We start from the raw sequence: 22,578 nt of genomic DNA, 5'->3' as shown, positions 1-22,578 counted from the left end.
CGCTGCAAGCTGTACAGGTGGGTGTACACATATTGTCTGTGTCACGATTACCGCTAAGTTGCCTGACTGGTGTTCCTGTCAAATCAGCAAACCTTCATTCACAACAGCCTGGTTTTTCATATGTAGGTAAAAAAATGTCAATGCCAGTGTTTCCTTCAGTAACATTTTCCGTCTCACCTGAAACCTTCAAACACTTGTCACTACTCTGCAGGCACAAAACGCTGCACTAAGTGCACAAGCTGATCCTTACAGCACACAAAGGCTCAGCAGTGCCACTGCCTGCGGTTTGACAGAAATCGCCACAAGTCAGAGGGGGTTCTCAGTTGACATTTCTTAACTGTTATTTCTGTTGTATTCCAACAGGGTCTAATTGTTGATTCAGAGCCCGGGCAGTTTCCACAGTCCATCTTTGCGTATTTATTGCATGCGACCGACTAGTCTTTGTCTACACATTTCCAGAAATCTGAGAAGTGCAAAGGTCCGTCACGTATCTCCAGGTGAGTCCACGTCACTGAAACGCAGTCTCACAGACCACGCCAAAGCTGGACTTAACAATGAAACTGTTAAAAAGAGCAATGCCTGAATGGGCATGATGTTTCTTTCGTATCTCCTCCATCGCGTTTGGTCGTTATGCCTGCAGCGATAATGTCTTCCTCAAAGTAGAGCTACTAACTGGCTAGCAATTATTTTGTGCTTAACTTCCCTTCGTCACTCTTGAGCTAAAATAATGTCTTGGACATCATGTCATCTTTTAACAATCCCTTTGCTGCTTCATAAACTAACGAAGTCTAGGCAGCAGGACTGCTTTTTGCAGAATTTGCCAAAATTCTGACAACGCAGCTGGAAACATAGCTCTTCATGTTAATTCTCATAGTACTATTAGTTTCATCTTTCTTTGCCCAAAGAACATATTTAATTGAACATTTCACTCCCATTTGCAATAGGCTAAAATTTATCTCGAATTTGCCCAAACTTTGCAGAAAATATTACTTTGACAAACATGATCTTGGAGGATTTAATCTTTTTGTCACTGGTAAAATGTGACTCAACACAAAATCCTTTCTTCCATGCGATTTTCTTGTAAGCTTTACCACTGACGCTGGATGCTTGGGAACATTTGAAAACCAGCTTGACCTTGTTGCATTCAAACTGCGCTTACTGGAGTTTGATGAAAATATGCTTAGTATTTCACATATGCACTTTGAAATCCTACCATCCCTATCAGTTTTTGGGTTGCTCGGGGGCCCTGTCGCTGCGAGATTGACCCTGGGTTCAAAGCCAGCTTGGTGACAATTCATAAGCTTTGTATTGTGGGAGTTACAGTTTGCACGATGGATTTGGGGAGCTGTCTTTTATCATGCATTGACCCAAACTGTCAGAAAATTTACAGCAATCTCATTCAGGCTCGTCTGGTTTCAGAGTATCTGGAATGCTCCTCTTCAAGCAGGGCAAAGTGTTGACTTGTATCACTTTCTTCTGTAGAATCAGGACGCTTCCTGCCCACCCTCTTTATTTAGCATATGGGATGAAGCACTATTCATCCAGGCAGTTCCTAAGTCAACGGAACAGAGGATTAATGACATCGTAGCATATGGAGGATGCCCCCTCCTCAAGCCTGGGGTCTCTCAAGCTGTATATACACCCCTGGGTCTATTCCATACTGGTCCATCTAGCATTATCCCTGCCAGAACCGTGATGGCTGCTATATCCTTTTATCATAAATTTTTCCTATTGGGTAACTGAATTAAAAGAGGCCAAAACTGAAAAGAAAAACAAAAAATTCCACCACTGAAAACATGGAGAGATATTTTTAAGAGCACAGTGGATATCCAGGCAGTATCCCATGAAAGAAAAGGACGGCAAAGGCTTGTGTGTGCCCGGAGTATGGTGGAACAATGCACTACGTGCCATAGCCTTGCTTTGCTTCTGTGTTCTTTACTATAACCTGAAAAACAGGAAAGAAAATGACACGTTCATGCTCACTTATCCTGCTCCGGCAAAGCTATTTCTGAAGATGGAATTATTTTGAGTATTATAGTTTGTTTGATTAAGATAACGTCAGAATTTGTTGGGCTCAGTTAAGGAAAGGGTCACTATAAATATGAAGTTAACTCTCGTGTTCAGGGGCAACTAATCTACATTCTCTATGTTACTATGATATAAGTTACTGAATTCCCTAAAATGCAATTGATTTCTATTCATAGAAGAAAATGTCTGTAAGAACAGTACATAATTATAAGTGGCTCAGCTTTCGCCAGGATTTTTTACTGGTTTGTTAAGTCCAGGAGCCACAACACATTTAAAGTATTTATTCATAACGCCTTACTTCTTGTACATTGCGTGTGTGTATCTGCATATTAGACTAGCAAAATGCTTACACAAGCAGTTTGTGCCTCCAGAAACTTTTTTTATTGCTAGCTCTTTGTATTTGCTAAGCAACACAAATTAACTCTTCCTCAAAACACCATTCCCTCAAATAAAACTGCCATTATTTGCAATTGTGCAACACAGTTCAGGACACGGCACTTGCAGTGTGACTCATCCGGGAAAGGCTCCCTTTCTGCACCGGTCTTTGCAGGTGCACCACCCTTTCCATGTCAATCTGTCTCTTATCAGTCTTAATGTCTAGAAATTTCCATCTAGCCTTCATGGTTTTTTTCCACCTCGGTAACCAGAAATCTAAATAGACACCTAGCCTTAAATAGATCGGGAAGACTTTAAATCAAAATCCTGACAGCTGTTCAGTACTCAATAAGCGTTATGTCTTCTTTATCTTTTGTTAAATTAAAACAGGGGGACATGAAATGAAAATAAAATATAAACTTGCCCTTCTAGTGTCTTCCCCAAGTCTGCTGTCCCAGTGATATCCCTGATGGCTTTGAACTGAGCTTCTGAGACCAGCGTCTTTGATATGATCCTTGCCCTCTCAGTCATGCTGCTTCCTAGAGGAGTTTGTGTCACCGATCTGCTGACAGCCAGATTGCTATTTTTTCTTCAACATTGTACTGAGGGTAGAAGTGACATTATGCCGTTTGCAGTGGGTTTTCTTCTCCCCCCCATCCCGCCCTTTTAAAATTAATTATTAAATGTGATGCCAGGGACAAATTATTCTCGGGGATTGAAGAACTGGGATCTTTCTAATAGATTTGGATTAATTCCAGCTGGTTTTAAGCACCTTTCTCCATTAGCTAGAAGAGGTGATTAGCATGAAGAGCCTCCTGAGCTAAGTGTCTTTTTAGCGTCTAAAGTTAACGCTGGTAAACTGAACCACCAAATCCTGCATTAGGCCGATTTTAATGGCTCAACTGTCATCTCGGTACATTATCTTTTCCCGAGATAATTGCCCTTTTTTTCCCTGTTTCAGTACAGCTGTTCTGACAAACAAAGCCAGGACGTCTCCCACCCGCACGCTGCTTCGCTCCCGCTGTGTGAGTCCCTGCGGGGGAGGCCTGTCCCGGGGCCATGGAGGGGCCTGTCCGAGGGGTCACGGAGGGGACATGGAAAGCCCTGTCCGAGGGGCCATGGAGGCGCCTGTCCCTGGGAGCAGGGTGGCCCCTGGCCCCGCTGCCGCCCCACCTGTCCGTGCCGCCCCTCAGCCCCCTTCACCCGTTCTCTTCTTCCCTGTATTAGCATCAACATTTAAGAACCGAGGGAGAACTAACAGAGAACCGCTGGAGTGACTCGTTTCCCCAGACCTGGAGAAGCTCTGACACGAGCACGCTTCAGCCAACGCCCGGACAGACGCCTCTGGCGGTGAGCGCGCGGGTGCCGCAGCCGCTGAGGCAGCGCGGCCCCGGCTCTTTCTGTCCCTGTCTCGGTCCCGCCGCGAGCAGCGCCCTCTCCCGACGCGGCCGCCGCGGGACCGGCCGGCGAGAAGCTCCGCAGCTCTCCGGCAGCCGCGGAATTTTTACCTTTTCGTTCTTATCTTTGATTATTCTCTAAGGGGTGGGGGGGGGAGGGGCCGGAGACGCGCCCCTCCGCCGCCCCCCGGAGCCAGCCCCACGGTCCTCCCGCTCCCCAGGGGGCACTGCGTCCCCGGCCCCGCCCCGCCCTTGGTGCCGCCCCTTCCGCGCGGTGCAGGCCGCCGGCCGGGGGGCGGTTCCGGTTCCGGTTGGCCGTGGCGGCGGGATGGATCGGGAGCTGCTGCGCCAGGCGTTGAGCTACCACGGCCCTGAGCTGCTTGAGCTGCTCCGCGCCGAGCAGCACGACAATCCCGACTTCCGCGGGCTGCTGCCGCCGCCGGGGGCTGCCTTGGAGCCGCCCCGCGGGGCCCCGCGCCCGCCGGCCGACTGGTGAGAGTGGCGGGGAGCGAGCGGGCCGCGAGGGGGCCGCGGGGTGTTTCTCACCGGGTTCTCCTTCCCCTAGGAGAGAGGAGACGAGCCTTGACACCGAGATAAAGCGCTTTATTGCCAAAAAGGCTGATCTCCTCTTTGCCCACTCGTGGAAGCCCAACGGGCCTCCCTCTGACACCATCGAAGAGAATGAAGGTGAGGCGGCTCACGGGGAGGCACGAAAAGATCAGACTTACGTGTTTTCTCCCCGTAAAGCATTTTGTGTGTTCGGGCTGTAGCTTGGTCACGTTGTAACTGTGACTTTCTCCTGTGTTGCAGAGTATTATGCTGTTATGCCTCCCCTGGAGCGGTTCATGGACGTTCCCAGGGAAGACAGGAGAGAATTTTTTTTCCGAGACATTGAACGCGGTGATATCGTCATTGGCAGGATTACTTCTATTCGCGAATTTGGCTTTTTCATGGTGTTGATTTGCCTGGGAAGTGGTATCGTACGGGAGATTTCAGATTTAGAAATCACTGTAAGATATAGCTTTGATCAATATTTTACTCTTGATAAGCAGTAACTTTTTAATGTATTAGTTGCATGTTGGAAGGGTCTGTGTAAAGGTGAAATTGAACTTTGGAGTGGTGGGTGGTAGCTGAGCTTGTGGGCAGCTTATGGTGTTTTTCTGAGTCAGCAAATGCTTTTTTTATGATCCCTACTCAATATTTATTGCTTTTGGGCTGAAAAGTTCATTACTTCTGGATCTCTAAATTTTTATTTGACCCAAGCCATGCTTTTGACTGTCAGGCTCTGGTGGGCATTAAGATTAAACTAATATTATGGCATAATCTTTGGCAAGGGGTGGGTGGGAAAACTTTTGATTTTGTTTATGATATCCCTACTTCTGTTGCAGGCTCTTTGTCCTTTGAGAGATGTGCCTCCTCAAAGCAACCATGGAGATCCTTTATCTTATTACCAAAATGGAGACCTTATTCGAGGTAAGTAGCTGCAAAAGTTGTCAGGAATCCCTTTCAGTCTTGAGACGTTTCTTTAATTTTATCTTAACTTTTATTGTTTCTATAGCTGCAGTCAAGGACGTTGATCGTTACCATGAGAAGCTCACGGTGTCACTTTACAGCTCAGCTCTTCCACCCAATCTTTCCAGTACAAAACTAGGCGTAATTACTTCTGATGACTTCCCGTTACATTATAAGTAAGATTATGCTATTTAGCTGTACTCGCTAGGTGTATTCAGTGTGTCTGAAGAGAATCTTTGACAGACTGTTCTTTGAACTTATTGATGGTGTTTCTAATGTAATTGGATAATTATATACTCTTTGCTGTTCATCTCTTTAACTTGCTTGTTTCTGAATACGTCAGGTGTGCTTGGTTTTTTAGCATCTTTCCCAAAATATAAGGAAAGCAAAAAGCAGAGTGAGCTATCTGTCACTGTGGGACTGTGCTAACAAAAAACCAACCAAACAAAACCAACATCAACGAAAACCTTGGGAGACTGGAATATGAAACTCTTAAAATTTTAAAATTAGCCTTAGGATGACAGAAGGACGCAGCTACCTCTGCAATTCTTGTAATGGTTTTGTATGTCCTGGAGATATCTAGATGGGTGCCAAAATAGGTTTCAAAAGCTTGCTGAGGCTAAAGGATGCGAGGGTTGCTAAATAGTGGAAAAACACATGCTTGTAAAAGAGAACGGCTTGTGAGCAGTAAAAGTATCAATATAGGCGTTTTTGTTCTGAACGTAAGCACGATAAAATTGTCTGTGGGGTGGTGTCTGTGTATACTGGTGCTTTTTTTTTAGGCGAAGCATGGAAGTTGCTAATACAGCGGAGACATTTGAAGAGGTTTTGCATCGTTCCCCAGGATTCGCTAATCCATCGTTAGTTGAATACTTAGCAGAAAAACTAGGACTAAGTGAATCAAATCCACCGTCTTTGATGAGAAGTCTTCAAATGTAAGTGATTTTTACATTGTTACTGTCCTATAGCTTTGTGGAGATTATTCTAATCCACTGAAATAGAGTTGTGAGTGGAAGTCCTAGACCACTTAAACCTTTTTCATTTTGATTTGCATGACTGCAGCTTATGTGTCGTTAAACATTTAAAAGCAAACTCCCCTAGAGTAAGATATTTACATTTGAAATTCTGTTGCTCTGAATAAGCAAGACTCATTATAATGCAAAATGTTTGCTACCAAATAGTTTAGGAATTTATTGCTTCGGTCTTTTCAGCACCTTTGAGTTGAAGTGCAGGATGTTTAAGTTTTAATGTGTTCCGTCAGATATTTATTCACAATGTTTACTTTAGTAATAGATCTGATCTCTTTAGTAAAATGGGCTCAAACATACACAATGGTTGATATTGTGAGCCCTATTATAATAGGTCTCAAAGCCGGTGTGAATATGGTATGTTTCTGTTAAACGTACTGCAGCAGTACTAGTTCCATTCAGCACTTCTAGAATGGATTGGGATGAACTGGTTTCAGAAACATGAAAGAAGGTTCCTGAGGTAGGGAGAGCAGTTAAGGCATTGTATCATTTCAGCTTATTTCAACTGCATTACATGTTCTGAGTTTAACTTTGTAGACTTGGATGGCCAACGTGATATTTTTGTTTGTTGTTTCCTTAAAGGAAAAATTTTAATGAAGAAGATTTTGCTCCTGCGTTGAGGAAAAAGCAATCAGCATCTTGGGCCTTGACATGGTATGCAATATTTTATTCTTGTCAGGGCTTATTGTTAGGTCAGATTAGGCTACAGGTTATGTTTCTTAAAACAAAATACGCCTTGAACCAGTTTTTCCAGTGCACGCGTAGTGATGTAACCAGGAAGATCCTCTTGAAAGTAACCCTAACTGCCAAGTGGGTACGTGATAAAGTCTTGAGATTCAGTTCCAAAATACGTGTCAGGTTTAAGGGAGAACTTCTTGGAATATTTACAACACGCTGGCCTGTTGATGAGATGAGCACAAGATTTGTGACAATACCAAGTACGCAATTCTCCATTTTATAATTGGGTGTTGAATGAGCTAATACTGCTCATCATGCCATTTAAGCCTCAAACCATAGATTCAACAAGTGCCCCAACTGTCTTTGAAAAGTTCAGTGGATTTCCCTGGCTGCATTTGGAACAGCAGCTCTGGAGGTGCTACTGCTTTCATGATGTGCAGTGTCTTTGGGCATCCTACAGGGTGGAGGAGGCAGAAGTAGGAGAGACTTTTCTCCTAAAAATGTCAATTTTTTTTTGTGGAAAAACTTCTCTTGAATCTACCAGCTCAAAAAAAATCAAATTGAGTGAAGCCTTAGAATTACTGGTATCTGTGCTAACAAAGCAGTGGTTTTCTTAAAACAGTAGTATTTTGCAACTTGATTAATTGCAGAAAAAGTTGCTAATAATGTTAAATATAAATTTTAATTCTTAAAAAAAATCTGTCGTGAAAAGTTCTGAATTTCAACTTTTATGAGTTCTCTTCCAATAAGATAACCTCTTGGCAAATATAGAGCAACGGTTCAGTTAATATGAAATAAAAAACCTCAAAATATTCCAGCTTGAGATGAACAGGTTTCAGTGTGTACCAGGTACCCATCTCATGTCGTTGGTCTAATGGTGATTTTTCGCTTTGCTTGTGATTGAGCCTGTCTCAGTTTAACAGTCATAGGTCACGCGTAAGTGCAGAAAGTGCTAAAGTGTTCATTCTGTAATTGGAAAACAGTGTAATGTAGCAGCACCGTTTACAGACATGCTCTTCAGTGCCTTAAGGGTTTGGATTAAAGACAATATATTGTTGCGGAATTATGTCAATATCGCATTAATTTGAAATGCCAGCGTTAAGTACATGATAACAAGGTCAAATTTTATTACCTGTCGCTTGTTTGGAACCATAATTTATGAGTAATTGACAGTATAGAATCTGCATAGGCTAACTGTACATCATATTTTCTAAATATTTTCCTGCAGTGTGAAGGCTGGGGTTGATTATTTCAAGGTTGGGCGCCATGTGGAAGCCATGAACGAGTATAACAAGGCTTTGGAAATTGATCCACAAAATGTTGAAGCTTTGGTAGCACGTGGAGCTTTGTAAGTCTGCTTCTTTTGTTGGTTTTTCTACTTTCTGAAAGACAAACATCACTAAAACCTGTGCAACTTTTCTGTTCCAGGTATGCGACAAAAGGAAGCCTGAACAAAGCCATAGGGGATTTTGAGATTGCTTTAGAAAACTGTCCTACCCATAGAAATGCAAGAAAATACCTCTGTCAGACGCTGGTGGAAAGAGGCGGGCAGTAAGTGCTGGGGTTGTGGTTTTGTTTGATGTTAACAATTTCTCTCATAATATCTTTTAAATACTATTCTAATTAGGACACAGAGTGGCATCTTTCCTTCCCGGCTATGTGTGGTTTGGGTTTTTTTGGTTTTGTTTTTTTTTAAAGAAGTCTTTGTTTGAAATAGACCTGCTTGTGCTGTTGGTTTACACTTTCTCCTCTGTCCCAGTTAAAATCCTGGCAAAATATTTGAGGTTTAGTCCTCAGTATCCTTTCACTGGTAGGTTACCAGGCCTGCATAAAGTCTTGTGAAATGTCTGGAAGTATTTCGATAGGTTTGTTGGTTGTTTTTTTGTTTTTTTTTTGAAGAAAGTATTTGCAACAAAATGATGTTCTGTTACTCTTACTGAAGTTAGTTAACCACCGTTTGCTTTTGAATATTGAGGGAACAGATTTCTTTTAAGCCCTGTGTTAAGAAGAGAGAGATGGTATTTTTGAAACTGAAATTGAAATTTCGAAGAATAGTATTACTGCTGATGATCAGGAAGTAAGGTGTCAGAAATACCGTTTTACTTCTGTACTGGGGTGGGCTAAGGTGACAGAGTCTTGGACAGATGCAGTGGTAGCGTCAGAGTGCTCAGAAGAAAGGCAGTTCTAAAAACAAGAAAAAACTGTTAAAATCTGTGGCTTAATTGTATATGAATTATCACTTGAATAGGTTGGAAGAGGAGGACAAACTACTAAATGCTGAGAATTACTACAAAAAAGCCTTAAGTTTGGATGAGACTTTTCAGGAAGCAGAAGAGGCCTTAACGAAGCTCCGTAAGCACATGCAGGTGATTCTTTACTTTCTCTTCGTATGGCGCCCCCAATGACAATAAATGAACACGAAAAATCATATTAAACCTTTTGAAGAGGGAGAGTTTAAGTTGATGGTTTGTCTTATTCTCTGCTTCCCTTCTCTGCAATGAATATTTTAGAGTGAGCATTATGGCTGTACCTACCAGAAGAAAGGCACCTCTTGATGACTCCAGTATTTTGACCACTATAGTAAAGAAACGCTAAATATGGGAGACAGGGGAAGAGCAAAGCCTGTTAACCCTGTCAGCTAAAGCAAGGATAAGAATATTCCGTCACACCAGCACGATTAGTAATGTTAAATTAAAACATTCTGTGCATACAAACACACAAAGTGTAAAACACTTAGGCAAGCCAAGTAAACGCTGCACACCATCCTACCGGCCAGATCCTTGTCATTTGGAGGAATCAGGAAACAATAGAGTAACACCAGCCAAAGCTGACTCGCAGGAAGGTCCCGTGAGAGGGGAGATTAAGAGGTGGTTTAAAGGAAAAGAGCAGGAGGTGGAGGGTGGGCAGGCAGTTTGGAGTACCTTAGCTTTCTTCTGCTTTTTTCCCCCTCTCTTCTCTTGCATGCAGCATGCTTCGCAGGTGAGCCCTGGTGGGTCTCTGTGCTAACCTGAGTTGTCTTTTTTTCTTTTATTTACCTCCTTTGCTTGTTTTGTCTTCCAGAGAGGATCAAAGAGTAAAATAGAGCACTGGGGAACAGGCTTGTTTTGTTCTGTGCTTCTTCGTGTAAGGGAGTACAGAGCCGGGGGTAGATGGCCTTAATGGACACTTCTGCAGTTGGTGGAGCCATAATGCTGACAGGCTGTGTTGAAAGAAGGGGGAAAAGGAGATATGACAATCTTTTTCATAAAGCTGAACTACATCATAGACAGCTGTATGGTGTTTGAGCACTAGTCACTTTTGACTGCTGTAGAAAAAGGCACCAGTCTCAGTTAAAATGATAAAGAATACTCTCAGCAAGTGGCAGACAAATTTTACTCTCCTTTAGCATTTTCTTGGTATAATGGGTCACTGATGCAGCAGATGAAAACTGTGATGCTAGCTGTTGTTTGATGGTTTGTGTGGCCTTAACCAGAATTAAGGGTTTCCTTTATTGTATCCGTTAATACAGTTGCTAAGTTTTGAAAATGTTACTCAAGACTTTCTGCTCACTCTGAATATGAATAGAGCTACCCTTTAGGGCTGGAGATGGCAGACGTCTGATCTCTCATAGACTTAAGTAGTTTAAGGATTGTTCATCTGATGAGATGCTTTTCCGCATTTACATGTGTTTTAATACATAAGTCTGATCCTGTCGCTGTTGTGCTAGAATGGCTAGAACAACACTGACGTGTGTTTTCCTGTAATACTGATTATGTGTTTTTCTCCAATGCATTTTCTTCCGAATTGGACCGTTGTTGCTGTATCTGACATCTGGTGCTGCTCATCACCCACAAACCCTTGGAACATGATTCCTTACGTAAACTATGCATCAAACTGGTCTGTGAAATTGTTACAAAACGGTTTGTATTCAAACATGGCCAACTTGAATAACTTTAAAATGGGTTCTGCCATGTTTTACTACATGTAAACTACAATAATGATACTTTCCCTCAAACCTTTCAAACTTTTCTTTTTTTTTTTTTTTTTTTTCCCCCCTCCATGGTTGCTAATATTGTGTTTTTCTTGCACATTCTGTCAATACCTTCTGGGCTCTGTGCTTCATGGTGTGCTGGATCACGGGTACCACTGCAATGGCTGGGCAATATATTTCTTAATGGAATAAAACCTGCAATATGGTCCTTAATATAAACCTGATTATTATAATGGCCAATGCCAAACTCCTCAACAATATTAATTCTTGATCTGGGAATCCTGGTAAAACATCCCTGGTGTTGTTATATATTTGAACGGGGTTGGGGACATGGGGAAAAATACCTGTCTTAACACTTACTTTTAATGTAATTTTTTTATGATGCTTGGGTTCAAAAAAAGAAATCTTTGGAAATGAGGGAGAAACAAGCTGCCAAAGAAGAGAGACAGAAAGAAAAGAAAGTAGAAACAAGTGCAGAAAAATTGCGTAAGCTTTTAAAAGAAGAAAAAAGGTAACTTTGTTATATTCAGTATACTGATTACATGGCAATAAGTGCGGATACGACTATGAACAATCCCATTTCCAAACTGACTGCCCAAGAGTAAGCTAGGGAGAGCTCGCACCGACGGAACCTGCTTTTCCGCCAGAATGTTTTGTGGGTAGTGTCCTTCAAGGCATATATCCCTTAACGGAGCTATATGTGGAAGAAAAGTTGTCTAAAAAATACTTTGCAACGTGAAGTATTTGCAAAGCATAATGCCAAATTAAACTGGGAAAGATGCCATTTATAAAAAACTGTTCGGTGGATTTAATTGTAATTTTTTGATAAAGAAATGACATTTGAAATTGGCTTGCCAGGTCAGGCTCAGTTTCCGTTCATGCCTTACAGTCCAATCTCAGCCAAGCTCTGGGGACTACAGATTTGCTTTCTACGTATAATTTTTGCCTCATACTGAAAATTATCTCACAGGTTAATTACATTTTTTAGGTTGAAGAAGAAAAGGAAAGTATCAACTTCCTCTTCCTCCTCCTCCTCCTCCTCATCATCAAGTGATTCTTCATCAGATGTATCAATTTCTTCTTCCTCCTCTTCCTCTGATCACAAGAAACGTAGGAAAAAGCGTCGGAATAGATCTGAGTCTGCCCGCAGGTCCAAAAAAAGCTCATCTAGAGCTTCTTCCCATTATAAAGATCAGGTTAGGAAAGAGGAGTGGTATTCGCCTCCGGCTGATACCTCTGCTTCCTTTCTTAACCAAAGTTTTGAAGTGGAGAAACTGCTGGAAAGGCAGGACAGCTTAGAGTGTCCAAAAACAGAGGTAAAAGAGAAAGACAGACACTGTTCTTTTTCAAGGACTTCAGGTGATGATGAAGACACTTTTGGAGGTAGGTCTGAAGATTCAAGAGATTCTCACAGTAGTTCCAGAACTCTGCCAAGCAGTAGCAAAACTGAAAAATATGGTAAAACTGATAGATTTTTCTGCAGTTGGAGGGGTTCTTCAGGTTCATATCATAAGTCAGATGATAAACCCAGGATGCATTATTTTAGGAAATTAGAAAGGGATGTAGAGGGGAGAAAAGAGCAGTTTAAAAAATACGGCTTGGGTCAAGACAGGTATTACGTGTCTCCAGCAAGGTCTGAGTATTGTGGCAAGTCAGTGGGAAGGTACAGATCGTATTCGAGCACTTGCTTACGGGAAGGTGATAAAAGTTACGATAGTGATAGGCATGTGTCAAGTCAGCATAAAACCGAAAGTGAGTATAAGAGTAGGAAAAGAAGTTGTGAGGAGACTGATAAAACAAAGGAACCGGATGAGGAAGTGTCTTTAAATGGTACAGCACAAACAGAAAGCGGCATTAAAAGAAACCTGCCTCAGAACTTAGTTAACATATTTAATCAAATAGCTGAGTTTGAGAGGGAAAAAGGAAGTAAGCAGAAGAAACAGTAAAGTACCTAAGAAAACTCTGTTCTGATGAGTGCAGCTAAATGAACTATCTGAGTATCTCTTGAGGAAATGCATACGAAGAGTGACAGAAAGGCAGAACTTGCCCTGCTTGCAGAATGTCGAAGAGTTCTTAAGGTAAAGATTGTATGGTGGGGAGCGATGCGAGGCTATCTTACGTAAAATATCAGTTATTTAAAATCTAAGTTTCCTGTGCTCTTAACTTGGGATGTTCCTGTATGATATTATCTGTCTGATGGGTTGAAATCCTTTGATACCCCCGGACTGCAGTTAGTTGTGGAACTCGCATCAAATACGCACTTTAACAACAGATGGGTTCTGTTTGGTTTTTTCATCCCCTGGGGTACTATTGACTGCTGTTATTTTTGTATCAAATTAAACTTCCAGCTATAGAAAGGGGATAACTGAATGAAAGTCCTGTGCCATCACTGTATATAGCCCACTTGCTCATTAAATTTTCTTAATTTTTCTTAATTTTGTGTCTTGATTTTTTGTCTCTGGGATGTTTCATACTGGTGCAGTGGTTATATGTGCTGCTTAAGTGAATGGAGCCCTCCAGTGTTTGTGAGAAGGCAAATGTATTATGTTCTTAAAATGTATCGAAAATGTTCTTTATGTAAAAAAAAAAAAAAAAAAAAAAAAAAAAAAAACCCAAAAAACAACAAACCTAACTGAAGTAGAAGAGGAGAAAGATTTAAAACAGTGTTTATTGTCCAGGTGTGGACCTTTTGGGTTCTGGGGTGGTGGTTGTTGTCAGGTATTTGCTTCAGAAGTCGCTGGAAGGCAGCGCTTGCGCTGCTGTGGGGAGAGTTCTGCTCTCTTTACAGTGAGTTCTCCAGAGGTGGTTGGCAAAACACGCTCAGGAGCTCTTAGCTGGCAGGCTGCGCCACACCAATCGTACTGCAGCTGCAAGTTTTCCAAGTAATTCTGTAGATACAGGTCAGCTGCAAAAAAGGTACTGTAATTTTGAATCGAAAAAGTACAGTTTTACTAACTTTAATCATATACTGTCATACTGCAATTAAGATACGATCCGAGATGACTGTCTGATTAACAGTCAAGGCAGATCTTGAAACGAAGCATACGTTTTCTTGCCTGCCTTGTTGCAACGTAATCTAAAACTGTTCTGACAGCAGTGAGGTGCCAGTTTACTAAAATCGATGGCTTTAACGTGACTCTTCATTATAAGAAAAGGCTTCTGAAGGGTTTTGCGAATCTCATTCTCCAACAGCAAAATGAGAGTAATTCAAAGGTTAATTTATTACATAAAACATATACTTAACACTCTCCTAGATAATTTATTGTATACTTTAGAAGAAAGTTAAAACATATGTTTTTTGATAGAAATTAATGCTAAGATTGCCAGTGGACCTTGATCAATTAAGAAGCCTTACCGAGCGTGAAGCCGTTATTGTGGCCTTCAAAAGGTTACTTAAGGTTTTTTTTGCGTTTACAAGCATCGGAGGTGCTCGCTCTGCTGGACGGCTGTGAATGGACAGCAGCTGCTTCTGCAGGAGTGCCGAAGGGCAAGCTCAGATCTATGATTTTGAGTGATGGCGTCTGACTGGAGCCTGAACTTGGGCTTCCGGAGGACCTGAAAGACAAAAGTTTACTCATCAGTCTATAGAAATCCCTGTTTTTAAAAAACCAGCTTCTAATGGGGACTTGGTAAAGAAGGCACCGAGCAGCAGCGGTCATTGCAGGTAAGAACCTGGATCTCTCTAGACATGACCAGTAACCGCTTAAGAAACGTGTGAGAACACTGTTAGATCACAGCTGATTCAGTATGTTACCGGCGCTAATAGCTGAATATGTGTTGAACAGGGGGAAAAGTAAAAGCATACGTGTCTGCCCGACTTAATTAGGAGAGGGAGCTCTCACTACCATGTGCAAAATGTGGCTGGAGTGCAAACTTGTGCTTTTATAATGGGAAACCACTTTAATTACAGCACAGTTGGCAAAAGTAAATGTAATTAGTTTTAAACCGTGATGGACGCTGAAGTAAATTTAATTGTGTGCTAGAAAAATCTAGTAACAAGGTGGGACAGGACAAGGAGAAAGTTTTTATAGTGTTGTTCAGGCAGTAGAGACAAGATTGAGAAGACCTTCAGGAGTGAGGAATCAGGTCATTTAGGGACTAATTTTGCTTTAAAAAGCAAACAAACCACACCAACCCCCAACCCCACTGCTAGCACTTACCTGGTAGAAGCTAGTGAGCTCCGTGTGGATGGCGAGCGAGAACTCTGACTGCCACCAGCAGAAGCAATTGTAGGAAGCTCTAAATTGGACTAGAAAAATTGGAAAGAAAAAGGAAGTTGATCTAATGGTTGTATATAATAGGACTGAGTATATCAGGAGAGTTTATAATCCTTTGTATTTGAAGAGCTGTTGAAAGCAGATGAACGCTTCTTTCCTGTTTTACCTTAAGTATAGTTTATTGTTGACTTTAGGAACTGCCCTTGAAAAACGCTGATCGGTTTTCATCAGCTCATCAGCTGACTGCAGCTGTCAGTCAAGATTTTGAGGGCAGTTAACTGGAAAGCTCACCTGGTGAAAGTACATTTGAAAGGGTGTAGTTAAATCAGGATTTGCTTCTAGAACATCAGCTAACAATTTGTCGATGGTTTTGCTGAAGCTTTTCAGTTCACGAAGATCAATGTCTCTTTCTTCCTGTGTTTCTGTTTTTGTTTTCTTCAGAGACTGAATTTCTCTGGAAAGTCTGGAACACTTTTAACACAAATATTTTTAAAGCTTTGCTATTACGAAAATGCAACACTTTTTCAGAAACCTGCTAAGTTTAAATTCTGTGGTTATAACCTTACCACTGTGTATCACCGTAAAGTTAGAAGTTGTCATTAGTGAATATACAGACCTGTTTTACAACCCTTTCGAGTTTTGGCTTCTGTTCCTCTATGTCTTTGTTCAGCTGCAAAATAAGAGCTTGTTTTTCCTTCTTCTGCTCTTGGAAGAGGGCCTCCTGCTTCAGTAATGTATCAAAATTTTTTTCCATGCTCTGCAAATTCATTTGAAGTGCAGTTTTAGTGTATCAAGCAGTTCCGATATCCTTTCACTTTCTGTATTACTCTGTGGGAGGGTCTGTTCTGGATACTCCTTGTTCCTAATGTAGCTCAAGCAACGACCAACTTTCTGCCTGTCAGACTGTTTAGTGGATAAACAGCTGGATAAAGAGACCACCAGGTAGTTTACGTATCTTTGAAAAACTCCTTTAAAGGGACTACTCATGAAGTTATAAGTACGTATTTTCAGATATGCCTCTGAGCAGTGTCTACAAACAATGCACTGCCCACAGTACCAACTTACCAGTGCCAGCTGTCCGAAGAAAAATAACATTGTTTCCCGTGGGAAGACATGGCTACCTTTGACTGGAATGAATAAAGTTAGCTCTGTAAGGGAGGCTCTGTTTTTTAAAAACTTACCTAAACAAAAAGGCAGGAAAGGGTATGCCTTAACACCTCATTATATCCTAGGTCTTACTCCCTGAAGAAGGTAGGTGTGTCTCTCTAATTCCGGAGGTATTATTTCTTAAGTAAGCTGTATGTCCTACGGTGGTAGAATAGGCAATAGGAATGTTTGTTGACCCGTAGCCAGTGACTCAGGGCTTAGAATAATCATGTGGGATATAACAAAACGCCTTGGATTTCTTCTGCCTAAGAAAATTTTAACTAAAATGTCACAGAGTTTAGTGTTGTTCTTCCTTAAGGGCCAAGCGGGCTTTTTTGATACAAGAGGAACCAGGAGTAAGTCCTTGACGTGGAGCCCTGATCACAAGCTGTCCTTTACCTGGGTTCAGTGCTCAGCCTGCTCCGTTAGGAGTCAGCTGGCTTTCCTGCGCTATAGGAATGCTGTTTAAACCAAAGCATCCTGAATGCTAATAAAACAGAGTTTGTTCTCCTAGAAAAATCCTGGGATGTAGATGCCAGAGCACACCAGATGTGTGGATTTTAATCTCTGCAGTACTGGACAGGATGCTACAGTAGAGTGGTGTATACTACACAAAACCAGAGCTGCTTTCTTGGATGCCAGAAGAGAGCATCTGTCGGTGTGTGTCTGGGATTTGGAAATTGTAGCTGTGTGTAACTAAAAAGCCTGAAGTTTTATTGTAAGTCAGGAAAATTCAAATAAGCACTCTATTTTTGAAAGGAGAGGTAGAGCCTTCTAAAAACTCATAGCCATTCATACAAAGCATGGGATACAAAAGAATGGGCTAAAGTTTGTCCCAAAATTTCCTGTTCTTTCAATAGGATGGCTTACATGGATTTAGCTTTTGAACTTTTTTTTTTTCCTGAACTCTTCTTGTGTTTTACCTGGAGATTTTCCTGAAGTTCCTTGATCTGTCTTCGTTTGTATCTATATTTTTCATCAGCAGCCCTTTTCTCCTCCTCTAGTTTCAATTTTTCCTCATGTTCCTCACCTGTGATCCCAAAGAATGAGGCAGCATTAATGCTGGACAAGCAGCGTATGCAATGCAATTTTCACTTTAGAATAAGTTGCACTTTATATATTAGTGTTGGGAGTATTGCAGAGACCTCAAGGTTTAAGGATTTTTTAAATGCTCCACTACTAATTCCACATCACTGTGAAAAAGTAACCGGGTTCATGAGAGAATGATTTAAGAGCTACTGTTTTCAGAGCCAGCAGAGGGCACGAAAGTTAAATAATCAAATGTTTTTCTAGAATTAAGTTTGTGTAATTTCTCCTGGTGATGCTTTTTATACACTAAACAAAGAAAATTCCGCTGAAGGAGAGCAAGCTTATGAAGTTTAAGTGGCAAGGGAAACAACAGATGAAGATATTTTTCAGAATTCTGAGGACTTTCCAATATCCAAAAACTCAGTTACGTAGTCCACATTTTAAAAACTTCTGACCCTACACTAAAATAGTGCAGTTTAAGTTTTACTCTTCCTCATCATTTTCCCAGATGACAGGTTACTACTTTTTTGCCCCCCTTTCTCTTTGAAAATCGGAGATGATGATGGTGTAGCCAAGGGCTGGGTCTCCATCGCTGGAGTACCCGTACCTAAGCTGCCTGTGGAGCTGCTCTGGGTGCAGTTTGTGCCCAAGCTGGCTCAGGCTACCACCAGATGGCCAGCAGTGGCACAGCTGCTTCTGCTTCTGTAACTGGAATTAGTGGCTGTGGGTGATGCAGCACTACAGAGGAAGTGGCACTTTTTGTACTGTGCAAAGTTTCACCCACTGACCTACGTACTTCAGAGGGCGCTCCTTGCTTTCTCCCAGGAATGACTTCCCCCCCACCCCAGTAACTGTCTTTCTGCTTTGCCTCTTCTGAATGCTCCTATTCACAAAATTTATATAGGCTTAGAGATTTTCACATAAAGCAGATGTAAGGACATAAATATTAGTTAATTACGCCTTACTGCACTTTCTGCTGTGCTTATTCTGCTGAACTATTCAACGTAGCGTGTGAATTACACTCCCTTTTGCTACTGTCAGTTTAGTCTCTGTGATTCATTCTGTTGTGCCATGGAATTTCCCCACTATATACCCGAGTTATATATACAGCAAATAGCAATTTCTATTTTACATACTCGTCTCAGTGACTTCCTTGAAAGAGTTTCGATAATTGCTGTTGCAGTTATTAAGTACACACAAAGTGTTTTCCAGAGCTACAATTTCTTTTTCAGCTTTGCAGATCTTTGCATCTAAATCATCGCCTTCACGTTGAAGTGCTTCCTTTTCCTGTGCAGCCTGAAAAATAAAAGTGATGTTTTAGGTGACTGCACGCACGCTGAAAACATTAGGACAATTATATAGAAAAACAATACCTGCAATATTTACGGGTTAAAGTCCCCGGTAGATAAGGGGGCTTATCTGTGTTGTCAGGCTTGAACTGAGATCTGAGTTACGAGGTAACTCAGGCAACTGGAAGTCGTTATTTACGGTACTGGAAGTTCTTTGAGGCATTTCATCCATGTGCATTTCACTATAGGTGTCTGCCTCTCCATCTAAACTCACCCCGTCCTGAGGAGCAGCATCCACACTGCCCAAAGCAGCTTCCACACTTTGCACTGCTGACGCGAACTGCTTCACGTCTCTTTCCTTTATCCACACAATCCGAGTAAGAGTTGAGATTATACGTTACATAAAACTACTGAGCGAGTGTTAGAAACCACCAGTTTGTCTGGGAATTACTCACTTGCAAGTCTCCATTCATCTGATCAGTGAGATTTAAGAAGCAGAGCCAGCTGGTGAGGAGAAGTATTTTCTGCGGTCCCTCAGAAAAGCCGAGACCCCGTAGCTGTAGAGGGTACGTGTACGTATACACCCACAGTGACCACAAGGCTTTTACTGAGGGTCTCTTGCTGTGCTAGATCTCACAGCAGCAGAAACACCATCATTAAGACAATTAACACTTAAGAATGAGGAAGAAGATGGACTTCAGAGCCAAGATCGCAGCTACAAGCATTTTGCTTTAAGAGAAAAATCAGAGAATTTGTGGAGATCAAAAATAATAGATTTTTGTACCAGAATCAGGGTATTGCATTATGGATAAAGTTTGATTTTTATTTTCTTTTTCCCAATAAAAAGCTGACATTCTACAAGGTTTAAACACCATATGGTGAAATAAATACCTAAAAATAACTCTGAAGGGTAGAAGAATTTAAGATCATGTGAGACTGTGAGAATCTTGTTTCCAGTTTATAGCAGATTACCACATGACTTCTTGTGTCTTTATAAATTAATGAGGTCTGAAGTGAAAATTTTCAAACTGCTCAAAAATAAGGCTCCCCTGATGTGATGTGAAATTGCTGTAGCGTTTAAATAACAACAGTGTCAGATTTAGACTGAAAGTAAGCAGTAGGCAAGGAGGTTGTCTTAGTTACTTGAATAGAGCCCAGGGAAATCTGTAACTTAAATACTTTGCATTATAATGAATTATGTTAATAAAATACCTTAATTACATAGTAGGTAAGAGTTTTCTCCTCTTCTCCTTCAGGTGGCATCATGACGATATTAAGAATTTCGTATCTGCATCTCAGTTTATCAATTTTATTTAGGCGATCTTGAAATTCGGCACTGATATATTTGGGGGGAAAAAAAGGGTTGAGAAAGGGTTTGTTGGTAGTGTTTCATGGGCAGTTCTTGCAGTAGCACTTTAAATTACTGGTGTTCCTTCAGCAGCCTGTGGGTGTACTAGGAGGCAGGCAGGCCAGCAGTTCTGCTGCTACTGGGTTTTGTTGCTTTCTGCGTTCTCCCAGCCACAGTCACCCATTCTTCTGGTTACCTCCACTTCTCTTGCAGTTCTAAACTGCGGCGAATTTCTTTTCATATTCCAGATCATTGCATCTTGGGAGGCCACAGTCCTCCCAAAAATTTTTAAAGGTTTGGCATTTAAATCCTCCAGCTGCACAAGCTGCCCCCTGCTGATATTATCTTAATATTGCCACTACTGGCTGAGCGCGAGCAACAGTAGGCAACAACCCCAAATCAAATTACATGGAAGTATCAATTAGCTGTGCAATTATCAAAGGAAAAAAGCCCCACAGCCTGCACTCTCGGTGAGCAGTTAAGCTTCAGTCACACTAATTCACTCTCATTTCCTATTGCGGGGGGTGTGGTTAGCAGAGGAGTGAACTGAGCTTGCCAGATTTCAGCAGTTCAGCTGCTGCGGCATTCAGTTTTGGCTGGATACAGATCCTGGGATTTCGGAGCTGAAACTGTCCCAGATACTTTGCGCCAATTATTACAGAAAGGAAAAGTTATTTCAGATATGGTTGCTTTATAAGAGGGTAGATGTGTAATTCAAAGATTTAATTTTGTTATATAGGACACACAATGGAGAGCTCATTTATTAAAAATGCGAAAAACCCAAACCAAACCAAACAGACTTACTGTATGAGTCAAAGAAATCACAGTTTTATCAAGCAGTTGGGAGTAAACCCTCTTGAAAAGCAACCTTTCTGTTTTAAGTATTTTGTCACATCTCCAGACACACCAATTTCACATTTCCCTATTATTCCTTGAAAAATGCACGACTTTTACGTTTAAAAAGATGTCTGCAGCTGAGGTTTCCTCCCAAGACGAGGGAGAGGATCATCACTAACAGAATAAACGGAAATCTCTTGTTCACCAAGTTGTCAAAGCTGTAAGGCTGGATTTTAGAAGCGGAATCTCTTGCTAACCTCAACTGCCTCAGTATTTAACTTTGAGCAACGCTTACTTCACCCTCAATTTTCTCTAATTGGTGAAACTGGGTAAAATGCTTCTCTTTTTTCACCGAGTCTCATGTAAAATATACTCAGTAAAAGTTCCCAGTTTAATTTATGTAAGAGTAGTTACCTTACGCGCTGCCGTTCCTGATCCACAAGTCTTATCTGGGAATCCAGCATTGCTTTATGAATCTTAATTTCCTCAGTTCTTTCTGCTATGGCTTTCTTTAACTCCAGTTTTTGCTTTTCCAGTGTTAGAACTTTCTCTGTCTTATTACACAGAGTATCTCGAAGACGGTTCAATTCTAGTTTCAAGAGATTATCTTCAACCATCATCTCCTAATAAATGCCAAAAAGGTCTCCAAATAAGAAAGCATTTTTAATTAAGGTATCTATAACAGTTAATAATTTTTTATAAAGTCTCCGTTATTTTATCTTTTATATATACGACAATGTAAGACTCATTTTGCTCTGCATTTAAAAGTGTTCTGTTTCTCATTTTGCAGTGAGAATTCTCTCAAATTCTCAGTTTACACATTAAATTGATAACCCAAAGAAACTTTATGTGGCATACACAGGAGACGTAACGCTCTGCCCAGTAAGACCATAGTGATGAAAGTGACTTCAAAGTTTGGGAAGGAAGCTGTATGTCAAGAAACTACAAAGGGGGTTCTTATGGATATAATGATGTAGCACTGTGGGAGGCAGACAACAGCCTTCAGATCAACTCAGGAGTTTACGTGTTTCAACAAACAAACAAACAAACGTGTCTTGTGCTAGTGAAGTTGCAAAATAGTACTGTACCTGCTTAATGGCTTTAGCCTTTTTTAACTCCTGATCTGATCTCTCATTGAAAAGATTTAGTTCATCTATCTTGATCATCATACCGCTTGTTTCTTCTCCTGTCTTATCCATTGCTCTCTTGATGAAATGGACATCGCTCTGTTTCCAAAGTTAAGTTATGTTTAAGTTATTTCAGTGAACACAGTTTGCACCAAAAGCTACCAGTTAATTTCAAACAAGATATTTTTAAGTCCTGGAACCAGGAACCATCATCATCTTATGTCCATAGGCGGCTCTGCAAACAGCGCCTAGAGCATTGCAATCCTCATGCAGAGTGCTGTTGCAGTATTAATGTCATTGTTTTATTTGGAGTGTAGTAATTGTTATTTATACAATATAGATCTTTTAGCCAAGAAGACAGTTCTAATATAATGACGTATTTCAGCTAGATAAAAAAAATCTCCTGGCATGTCTGACCATGACTTTGATATTCACAGTTCATCTTCATAAAACCATCTGTCTTTGACAATACTCCAGAGTATGAATAAATGCCTGGAGGTGTGTTGCAATGTTTGACTGCGCTCACTGCTCAAATTTTGCATCTCCTTAAAACTGAAGTGTGGGCACCAGTTACCCGACATTAAACCTTGTCACTGC

General features: G+C 41.2%; 2 protein-coding genes and 1 long non-coding RNA gene across 6 annotated transcripts in view; 1 reads left to right on the top strand and 2 right to left on the bottom strand.

Annotated features, from left to right (window-relative positions):
- Positions 1–397: 397 nt before the first annotated feature.
- Positions 398–4,012, bottom strand: LOC141744463 (uncharacterized). Its single transcript, XR_012587459.1, has 3 exons — positions 3,912–4,012; positions 2,828–3,005; positions 398–1,945 (listed from the first exon to the last, which is right to left on the bottom strand). It is a non-coding gene; the product is annotated as an uncharacterized LOC141744463 (long non-coding RNA).
- A 70-nt stretch (positions 4,013–4,082) lies between these two features.
- TTC14 (tetratricopeptide repeat domain 14) lies at positions 4,083–13,423 on the top strand. Its single transcript, XM_074590394.1, has 12 exons — positions 4,083–4,292; positions 4,366–4,487; positions 4,611–4,810; positions 5,189–5,273; positions 5,359–5,488; positions 6,095–6,247; positions 6,923–6,994; positions 8,247–8,366; positions 8,447–8,569; positions 9,267–9,384; positions 11,390–11,499; positions 11,977–13,423. Exons 1-12 carry the CDS (start codon positions 4,129–4,131, stop codon positions 12,932–12,934), a joined length of 2,355 nt encoding a protein of 784 aa, XP_074446495.1. The 5' UTR covers positions 4,083–4,128; the 3' UTR covers positions 12,935–13,423.
- The window catches only part of CCDC39 (coiled-coil domain 39 molecular ruler complex subunit), a 27,606-nt gene continuing 13,941 nt past the window's right edge, over positions 8,914–22,578 (bottom strand). For 2 of the 4 annotated variants that reach the window (XM_074590390.1, XM_074590392.1), the window contains 10 exons: positions 21,943–22,080; positions 21,269–21,477; positions 19,882–20,005; positions 18,517–18,676; positions 17,275–17,381; positions 15,822–15,962; positions 15,497–15,676; positions 15,149–15,237; positions 14,344–14,543; positions 8,914–10,217 (listed from right to left, as the gene is read on the bottom strand). In XM_074590390.1, coding sequence (XP_074446491.1) covers positions 14,378–14,543; positions 15,149–15,237; positions 15,497–15,676; positions 15,822–15,962; positions 17,275–17,381; positions 18,517–18,676; positions 19,882–20,005; positions 21,269–21,477; positions 21,943–22,080 — 1,314 coding nt within the window. In that variant the 3' untranslated portion in view covers positions 8,914–10,217; positions 14,344–14,377. Of the gene's footprint in view, positions 10,218–13,758; positions 13,894–14,343; positions 14,544–15,148; positions 15,238–15,496; positions 15,677–15,821; positions 15,963–17,274; positions 17,382–18,516; positions 18,677–19,881; positions 20,006–21,268; positions 21,478–21,942; positions 22,081–22,578 lie in introns of those variants that run through there. The other 2 variants (XM_074590391.1, XM_074590393.1) reach the window with 2 other exon arrangements.

Source organism: Larus michahellis, chromosome 6 (genome assembly GCF_964199755.1).
Source record: "Larus michahellis chromosome 6, bLarMic1.1, whole genome shotgun sequence".
Classification (NCBI taxonomy): Eukaryota; Metazoa; Chordata; class Aves; order Charadriiformes; family Laridae; genus Larus; species Larus michahellis.
Note: the sequence above shows the minus strand (reverse complement) of the source record. Positions and strands in the feature narration are given on the sequence as shown.

Bases quoted from the DNA above. Each gene is read 5' to 3' on its own strand.
- TTC14 (XM_074590394.1), top strand. From the start codon at position 4,129: ATGGATCGGGAGCTGCTGCGCCAGGCGTTGAGCTACCACGGCCCTGAG. The intron at 4,811-5,188 runs GTAAGATATAGC...CTTCTGTTGCAG, and splicing joins TTTCAGATTTAGAAATCACT to GCTCTTTGTCCTTTGAGAGA. The intron at 8,570-9,266 runs GTAAGTGCTGGG...TCACTTGAATAG, and splicing joins CTGGTGGAAAGAGGCGGGCA to GTTGGAAGAGGAGGACAAAC.